The sequence below is a fragment of the Notothenia coriiceps genome, unplaced genomic scaffold (genome assembly GCF_000735185.1).
Source record: "Notothenia coriiceps isolate Sejong01 unplaced genomic scaffold, NC01 NC01_scaffold00013790, whole genome shotgun sequence".
Classification (NCBI taxonomy): domain Eukaryota; kingdom Metazoa; phylum Chordata; class Actinopteri; order Perciformes; family Nototheniidae; genus Notothenia; species Notothenia coriiceps.
The window spans coordinates 33,047-42,895 of NW_011346491.1; the positions used below are offsets into that span (position 1 = coordinate 33,047).

At 44.0% G+C, this 9,849-nt stretch overlaps 1 protein-coding gene across 1 annotated transcript in view; it reads right to left on the bottom strand.

Moving 5' to 3' along the window:
* The window catches only part of LOC104948140 (serine/threonine-protein phosphatase 2B catalytic subunit alpha isoform-like), a 31,330-nt gene that overhangs the window by 9,890 nt on the left and 11,591 nt on the right, over positions 1–9,849 (bottom strand). The window contains exons 5-10 of the mRNA XM_010774305.1: positions 8,972–9,049; positions 8,749–8,843; positions 6,826–6,951; positions 6,616–6,696; positions 5,971–6,055; positions 5,720–5,817 (exon numbers count right to left, since the gene is read on the bottom strand). Of these exons, the coding sequence (XP_010772607.1) occupies positions 5,720–5,817; positions 5,971–6,055; positions 6,616–6,696; positions 6,826–6,951; positions 8,749–8,843; positions 8,972–9,049 (563 nt within the window). The remainder of the gene's footprint in view (positions 1–5,719; positions 5,818–5,970; positions 6,056–6,615; positions 6,697–6,825; positions 6,952–8,748; positions 8,844–8,971; positions 9,050–9,849) is intronic.

Genomic DNA, 9,849 nt, shown 5'->3' on the forward strand with positions numbered 1-9,849 from the left:
TTGGTTGTTTATCGATCCCCCGGGTTCCGGCGGGATCATTTGCTACCCAGACTCCCGCACCCCCTCACGCCTAGAGTCGTCCCTCTCCAAGGGTCTCCCCCCCGACGTGTGACGTCCGAGCACAGGGGCTCCAACGCCCGACCGCCCCCCACCCAGCGTCGGGTTCTCAAGAACTTCTGGGGCTCGCTCTCCCCGGTACCAGCCCCGACGCCCTGACAGCTAGTCCATGATGCCCCCCGGACCGCGTACCTCCCTGAACATCCATTCCCTCCTCCTAAACACCCAGCTGTAGTACGCGCCTGAACTGGCCCGTGGTCACCTAGCTCGCACCTTACTCGACGGTACGGTGCGAAAACTGAAAGACTCAGCCTGTATGGACTCGTGGACAGTCGCCGCAAACAACCCTTGGGGTTTGTCCTGTGGTAAGCGTCATCGGTTCCGGCCTCACCTGGTTTTGGCGGTACCATGATGCCGGGAAGAACAATTTCAGGGTGGACAACACTTGAAAATTGTTTCAGGTACGCCAGGGGGGCCTAGTTACGTCCATTCTAGGGGAAAGGAAAAAAAGAAAAAAAGTTTAAGTAATAAGACCAAAGCGGAGGCGGAGCGAAACATAGAAGGTAAATTTACTAAATAAAAAGTCAAAACACGTTCGACTCGACACACACTAAAATATAAAGTACATAGGAGACATGTCGAAATCCCAGCCTCCAAATTTCACGATATATTTATTTCACCTACCCTAATTGAAGGGAATAACCCGGGGGAAGACGGGTTGCGTTGAACGAGACAGGCGGGGTTGCCGCGGGACATTGGTGGGGGGTGGAAGTATGGATGTATGCTACCTACCGACTGATCACGCCCTCTTTACACGGTGAAAACACAGGACATCGGTTTACGGAACTTGGGAGCCGTTTTTACCGGTAATCTTCGTAATCTTTCGTTCCTTTTTGAACGGCCATTGAACGCGCAGGGACGTGCGAACCGCGTGGTTCATGGGTATATATGACGTTCAGTAAGTGTTGGCGGCGTGCTTTGCGATAGTAGCGTTGAGTGCAAACACTTACAGAAATTATGTAGTGATACGAGCAGGGGCGAGCGCGGCCCCTTGGGTGCGTGCGCAGTTCCTTTATTGCTTGGAGGAGAGAAAAGGAGGCATGGGGTTTAGAGAATTTTTGTCCCCCATGTGCTCGCGGAGATGTCGAAACGCGACGCGTTAAACGGACTGCAGTTTTAGCGCGGCGGTGTCTTTAACGGAGTGACGGGGCGCCGCGAGCGAAGTAATCGTGCGTTGGTTGGACGTGCATCTCGTGACCAAAGGTTTCGCCCCCCGGGCGGGGACCACCCGGTCCTCCGGTACTTTCACCGCGCGCGCGTGTTACAATTTTTTTGTCCTTTTTTTTCTAGATTTGTTGTAAGTGAGTGGGTGCGGCCTAGCTTTGTATTACATACTAGGGCGATGTCGAGATATGGACCCAGAGACGACAACGTAATTTCGACCGAGTACCACCAGCTTTGCTCGGTAGCGCGCGCGCTCTCGCCGTGGTGCGTGGGCCGCGTAGGCAAGAACAACTCGAAGACCGACGTGGCTGGGGTCCGATTGCCTATATTCTCAAAAAAGTTTGTTGGTTCACTCTCTCGGAGAGGACAGTCTGACTTCCGAGCGGCCGGGGAGAGTCACGAGAGCAGGCGGGGGCGCGTTGCAGAAGCGCCAGTGGTTGAGATTGGAGCATGGGGAAGGCTCCCGGTGCAAAATATACTAGGTAAGTGTCACGGTATTTTTCTCTTTCGTCTGAGTTTGGACTTTTTGTTCGCCAAGAAATCGTTTATGGATGTACTGGTCATTTTGTTCTTTTATTTGCAAACTTGTGTGGCGGTGAGACATTTGGTCAGGTAGTTTTCTGTTGAGTAGATGTGAAGTCGAGCAAAGGTAACGGCAGCAGACTCTCTGCAGGTATTCTGAGAGTACCCCGAACGTTCCGTGGTCAACTACGAAAAAGAGCTGAGTAATTTTTTTGCGGTTCTGCCCTCGACGGGGGCCCTGGGGGGATACTTCCAGCGTGTGTGCGTGGAGTATGTTTTATGCGTGAAATTGGGTCCGATCGGGATATACCGGCACTCCGCTAATAGGCTGGCGGGGAGAACATGTCTGATTGGTTGTCTGACTGCCTTTTGCTTTGTTATGTTTGTTTTTGCCCTATTCTTCTTTGTTAAGCGACCTTGGGTCTCATGAAAGGCGCTATATAAATCCAAGATATTATTATTATTAAAGCACCGCCTCTGGCGGTCAGTAGGGGCGAAATAGAACCCATTGCTTTTTTGTCGAGGGAACCTGAGCACAGCTTACTTCCGGGTTTTAGACGCGTCACTGCACCACTAAGTTGATGCGATTTGATTGGATTGTGAGGCAAGGGGAAGCCAGCCGCCTCTGGCTTCCCTTGGCATGGCTCTGACTAATCACAGGTTGGCAGGGGCATGACATGAGCCTTGTCTGATTGGTCAATCCCTCAATTTCTTTTCACCAAGGGAAGCCAATTTCGGCTAGCCTCCTCTCGCAACAGAGAGTGCAATCTACTGTTTCATCATAACATCTAGAGGGCCGCTGTTTCACTCTTTGTAAAATACTCAATGAGAATGGGGGAGAGACGGGCCGGCAGCAACACACTACAAAGAATTTCCGAAACTAAACAAAGTGTTTTTATTAGGGCTGTCAGTCGATTAAAATATTTTATCGCGATTAATCGCATGATTGTCCATAGTTAATCGCGATTAATCGCAAATTAATCGCAAATGTTTTATCTGTCCTAAATGTACCTTAGAGGAATATTTTTCAAGTTTTTAATACTCTTATCAACATATGAGTGGACAAATATGCTTTATGCAAATGTTTATTATCATTTGAACAATGACAAATATTCTCATGAATATTAAACACAACAACCTCTGAACATTACAAATATTCGCCTCAATTCAATCTGGAACCTCTCTCATACAATACAAAGTGTGTGCGTGCGTGAGTGATTGAATGTGTGTGTGTGTGTGTGTGTGTGTGTGTGTGTGTGTGTGTGTGTGTGTGTGTGTGTGTGTGTGTGTGTGTGTGTGTGTGTGTGTGTGTGTGTGTGTGTGTGTGTGTGTGTGTGTGTGTGTGTGTGTGTGTGTGTGATGGATCGTTGGAACTATGTGCAACTCAAGGCATATGCTCGAACGGGAGCTGCCTGGACGCTGCAATCATGTTGCGCGCACTATCCGTGCTGAGTGTGCTGACTTTTCCCACAATGTCCCACTGTCTGGCTACCTGCATAAAGTGAAGTGCTCGGCGCAGTTGTCGGCGAAATGTCACTCCTCTGTTTTCGTTTAAACAGCTCCTTATATCCGTTAGCGCAGCTAGCTAGCACCAGATGCTAACAACAACAACAATACACGTAAGGTCTCTCTCTCGCGCCACACATACACACACCCCCCCGGTCCTCCCGATGGCCAATCGGTGCCTGCCGGTGAGCGTGGAATTGTGGTCCGCCTGCCGCAAGCGGACGGCAGGAGCGGGGCTGTCAGCATCAGCTTGTCGATGGTATTTTAAACTCGATGCGCTCTGAAACTACGGGGTGGCCGAGGTCAAAAAATACACATGCGTTAATCGCCTTAAAATAATTTAACGTTAACGCATTATTAACGCGTTAACTTGACAGCCCTAGTTTTTTATTTATTAAAATTACTACAATCTGAAAAAACAAGGGAAGCCTGGCTTCCCTTGGCCTCCAGGAGAAAACGCCACTGGTCCATGGTGTCATTTGAGGGCAATAATTGTAGTTTGTGAATACAAAAAAAGCAAAGAGAATAAACTACAGCTCTCTGTTTGATGCAGGGTTTGTGCAGGACTATTTCTTGCCTCTCTAGCACTTGCAAGTCAAACACCTGAGACTCCAGGAATCTCTGCTCCCAGCAAAGAAATAGTGCAGCACATAATCCCTCTGTAAAACAGTTGTGCTGGTTGGCAGATGATCCCTTTTTGAAAGAGCTGCTGGCTCCAGCTTTATATTTAGTGTACAGACATGAAAGTGGTATTGATCCTTTCAATAAGCATCGCGGGGCTCCCGCTCCATACAGAAGGTGAAGAGGACTCTCTAAAACAAGTGGGACCTTTGAAGTATCTCTCCTTCAGAAGATGTTAGACAGCAATGGTCTCACAGCCACTTTCACTAATAGTTCATTCAATATGTGGGTCTATAATCTTGGTTTGGGAAAATGATTCATGTGTCAAGCTTTCATCATAGCTTTAAATAGGCTCTTACTGAGATATATGAATAATAATGGGATAACTATTAGATGTGACTAACCAATCATATGGAGAGCAGTTAGACATATTATGCTCAAGATCAGGTTGTATTCGTTTTTTATGCCGTCACTGGGACATGTCTCCATGGTTTAATGTTCAAAAAGCTCTTCATTTTTCTCCTACTGCCTTTGCTGCAGCACCTCTTTTCACCCTCTGTCTGAAACCAGAGCCCAGTCTGCTCGGATTGGTTAGCTGGCCGGCTCTGTTGTGATTGGTCAACCACTTAAAGATATCCCGCCCCTTAGCCACGTACAATGTGTTGGAGTTCTAGCCAATAGAAGAGTTAGTGTCCTTCTGGAGGGAACTTTGGGATTTTAGCCTTTTCAAACCATTTAGCACAACAACCTATATAATACATTACAGGAAAGGGAAAACACCCCAAAAAATGATGTGGCCTCTTTAGAAATATTCAGATTCTTATTCATAGTGAAGCTTTTGTGACTACACAAATAAGATGCAGTCACAGGATATAATGACAGTTGTGTCATGAACAATTATTTAAAGTGGACCTATCATGCTATATTTGAATAATATAGTGTAGGACCATACCTATATAAGGCATATTTATACTTTTTATTTTTCAAAATACCAAACAGATCATGCATTTTAGCCATTCCTCATTTCGCTCAATTTAATACTGTCTTTGCATGGGCTGATTCTGTGAGAACAGCACCATCTACAGGCCTGGCATATGTACTACAGCGTCTCCAGCGCTTTCGAATGGGAATGTCCGTGGCTGTCTCCTCCTGATTGGTGGAGTTGGCCCAATAGCCGTAGCGCCACTTCTGTGACGTCATAGAAGTGTTCAAATCTGGATCAGTCTGTATCAGATCCGTTGCAGCCCCTTTTTAAGAGATTTGGGTATGGAGGAAAATAGAGAGGGTTGTGTTTTCTGACACTTGGTGAGTTCCCTGGAACACCGGGGACACATATTCATGTATAAAAGACGTACAAAAGTGCATTTTGCATGATAGGTCACCTTTAAGCAGTAGCTGTAACATTAGGTAAGCTCATAGGGGTGTATTGGTGTGAGTTCTGCCACCTACAGGTTAGAAAATGGCTAAATGCAGCTTCAGGGTTAATATTAACAAGATGAACCAAGGGGGGTAGGTTTGACATCATATTATAGGATCATTAATGTACTACTGTAGACACAAATATCAAAAAGCTGGATTGGTCAGATATCAGGTTTTTTCCTCACTAATTAAATGTGATCAGAGCATCACTAAGAGGCTGGAAAACAAAGCCTGCTAGCGGCTCTATATTTAAATCAGTGAAGGATGGAGAAAGAGAGACCAATGGTAGGGCTGAGAATGGTGATGAAGAAATGAGAAAAAAGATGGAGTAAAGGGTAGAGAAGAGGCTTATGCTGAGCCTTGCACTCACCACTCTGCAGTGTCTGCTTGCCTCCAGAGAGAACCCCGCTTGGCAGCATGCCAGTGGGCGTCAGGCCTTTAAGCGTCAACACATTTTCACTCTCCTCTCTGCAGGAAACACAGAGGCAGGCAAACAGGTCACCAAACTCCCCTGAACCATGTTTCAAATGGAGAAACAACTTAATGCCCCCATTTTGACAACACACATGAACACAGCACAAAAACACCAGGAACATTTAAACACACAAACGTAAAGTCTACCTGAGAACTGAGAACATTTTGGCCATTTTCCCAATAGCACGGATCTTGTTTTTGATCACCTCCTTGCGTGCTGCAGCTGCATTGGCTACAAAGAAATACATAAACATACTGTCGTTATAGTCTTATTTTATACAATAGTCAGTATAATAAGCCTCAATATATCCTGAGAAACTTGTGTTACGGGTTCTATTAGACCTAAAATACATATTTCTTGATACATAGAATACTGTAATAAGTACAATTTGTACAGTGCTGTGACTAAAGGCCTACTATAGATTATATTATTATAACCTTTTTGTGAGAAAACGATTTTTTTATCTGTTGTAATAAACATTTTCTTAGTCACACATCTTTGTAATTTCTGATGAAATACAAGCACCTATTTTAGTTCTCTGTCATTAACACATCAAGATAGGAGAATTTACTGCATTCATTGTAACAACGTTGAATTTAAAAATAAAAACACATACAAATTGTAATAATTTAACGCCTGGTTTTCTACCATCCCTGTTGCAAAAATAATCCAAACTTTCAAATTAATTCGACACAAGAAAAGAAAACTCAAAATCCAGCTCAGGTGTGCAGATGTCCTTCAAGCAAACTAAAAATGTACTCATGTGAAATATAAAAAACATGACATTTTACCATCAAATATCTCCTCTTCCTCATTCATCATGAGTTCATCATCAGAGCAGATGCTCAGCACATTCACCAGCATTTCTGTGACTGGGGAGGAGAAAGAGTGCAGAGCAGAGTCATTAAGCAAAGAGCCACACGTTAGATTAGTATGAAGTGTTGTATTAGAAACACTGACACATATCCAAAAGCTTTTCAAGTTTCTACAGAAACACCTACCTTTCTCTCCAACAAATGGCAGAGACCAGGTGAAGACATCCATGAAGTTGGGCAGCCAGTATGGATGGGGTGAGCAGTTGAACTGTCTGATGTTCATGACATTATTTTCATATTTCAGTACAGCAGCTGTTGAGAAAGCAGACAAAGTGTACTTCATCCTGTCCTGTTAAAGGTCACCTATTATGTAAAATCTACTTTTTCATGTCTCTTCTACATCAACATGTGTCCCCTCTGTGGAAAGAGATTCTGAAAGTTTCAGGAAAAAAGATTCTCTCTCTTTTTGTCCTGATTCATTTCTATAAATCAGATTTTGGCCACTTTATGATGTCATAACGATTTTTTGTCTTGTGTAACCATTAGCCAATCACCATCCAAGGTAACCCCCCCCCCCCAGCTTATCACCTGAATCTCCTCCTAGAGCACCATTGTGTTCTTTTTAACAAAATATCTCTCAGAGGGGCGTGGGGAGGGGCTCCTTATTTTCATCTAAAGTAACAGACAGAGAATCAGCACTTTTGAAACAGGGCTGAAACAGAGGGGATTATGGGTAATGCTGCAATGATCCGTTTGGTGTTTCGAACCAAACACTTCAGAGACATGTTTTTGTATATATCCGAGACCTATAATATATTGATGAAAAATAATATAATAGGAGACTTTGAAAGAACTGTGACTATGATACTGAAATACATATTTATTAGAATCAAATGTGTGCACTGGGCAGGATATTTCCAACAATGTCCTCTCGTTAAATGTATTCATGTTCAGTGATGTTAAATGTTTTTGTACACGCAGTACAGTTTGTGTGAGGATAAAAGCAGGGTATAAAATGAGACGTTCCACCACTAGATGTCCTAGCTGAGGCCAGGGAGGCTGACACTGTTACATCAAGAGGGATAAAGCCACATGGAGATAGTCAGCCATGCCGACAGTCCCTCCCACGCTACCCATCTCCCATAGCCCATAGCAACCAAGACACAGATCTGAGAACACAAACAAACGGGGGCTCCCTTGATGCAGTCTTCTGCCTGCTCACAAGCTAAATGCAGATACATTAACCCATACACTGCAGTTTGCGCTTGTGAAACCATTTTAAATGGGTGAAGCAGAGGACCCCATGGTAGTCATTTTGTCAGATGTGAGACGTGTTTTTCGTTAATTCATGTTCACATTCTCATGAAATGTCAGCGATGCGGTGTGGCAGAGATACTGGGCTCTTTTTCACAACATGCTTAGCGTTGTCATATTTAATGTGACAGTAAATTCACGTCTCGATGCCTGCCTGCCTACTTGGGAGTTTTCAACAGGAATGTCATTATTAGCTGGAACGCAGTACAGTGAGGGCCAGCCTTACAAACGCTAACATCAGTGTGTGAGACAGTGTTTGATGGTCGCTATGTTAGTCAGACCATTTTGTTTTGTATTTATTTTATTCTAATATGGTGCAACTATCACCAAACCTATTTTCCCCTGGGGTTATTCAAGTATTTTGATTGAATCACTTTTACATCTGAAATCAATCCACTGATCCATTTCCTACATACATAGTTTGTGTTGCTTCACATGTGTTTCTTACTCTTTTCTTTTCTTTTCCTCTATATGTGTTTCAAACGTAGCTTTTCAGTCCTGTAGTTGCAGGATGTTGACACAGCTTGATGCATGCGTTTATTAAAGAGTATTGTAGCTGCTTTAGTGTGCACTGGGTTCATAGCGTTTCTGATCGAGCACGATGGAGAGAGTGACATTTGATGTGCAGATAGATGTTGGTGATGGAAGGAATTAGCATTACAACTTGTCAAGTGGTTATAAATGCAGCTTAAGTTTGGACCTGGTCTTGTTCAACATAGCTTTGGACCACTTAGATGTCTTTCTGGGACACGAATATGATACAAATGCCAGAAACAGAACTGTACACAGACTTACCTTTGTTGTTATAAACATCCAGGTAGTTTGGTGCTGAGAAGATGGTGATGAGGGAGGGGAATCCAGTGGTCTGACTTTTACGATACATCCGGTAGCTTCAAGGGGGGCAGGTGGAGGTACAGACAGAAACAAGGCAGAACTTGTTCTTATATTTGTAAAGAGGATTATATTGTGTTAATGTGGATATGTATGTTTTTAATGTAATAGTGTAGGGATAACATACCCTGCATCTTGTGCTTCATGTGCTCGGATGATCGATAATAGGTTATTGCTCTGTAGGAACTCGCATACAGCTGGATAACTGGAAAAGAGTCAAAGAAAATAGGTTGAGAAACGACACAAGTACACATCAATTCAATTAAGCACAACATCTTACCATAACTTGACAACATGTATTCCTATGACCCAACAGAAGTACATAAGAGCTGCCTGTTTCACATACAGTTTCAGCCACCAGAAAATACAAAGAAGTTTCATTCATTAAGCATTAATGCATTAATGGAAGCCTCGCTGAGGATGATGCAACGGTGTGAAAAACCAATCCAACGGCTACCTGTTGCAGAGGAAAACAAACTAACCCAGTACACGCAGGAGTCAGGGCTTCCTTCCTTCCAGATCTAATCTGGCAGGAAATGTGCCTGAAAGGAAGGGAAGCCTGCGAGGTAGCTCAGGCTAACTGAGTGTGATGCTACACTCATTGAATAAAACATGTGTTACCTATATCTAACCTCTGCTCTGTTTCTGCACCAAAACACATGCTTAATGTCTGATTATGTTGCCCTAGGACAACTTTTTTGGGGAATACAATTGTTTGCCCCAATAGTCCTGCTGCTGCGGCGGCTAATATATCACAGCTAGCGCCATTTTGACAACCAAGAGGATGCCCTTCAAGCCAATCCAGGTAAATATTTGCTGGTGGCTATTTGTATGTCTTCCTTACTTATTTTATTTTTTAAATTCTTGAGACTGCCAAGGCACACAATGCAATGTATTTGTGTAATGGTGAAGTATGAATATAACAGGGGTCTCATTTTGGCAGCGGTGTTTGGTACTCCAACTTCTGGCTCCCCTCAAAGTTCCCCTGAAGCCCTCTGTACCGCA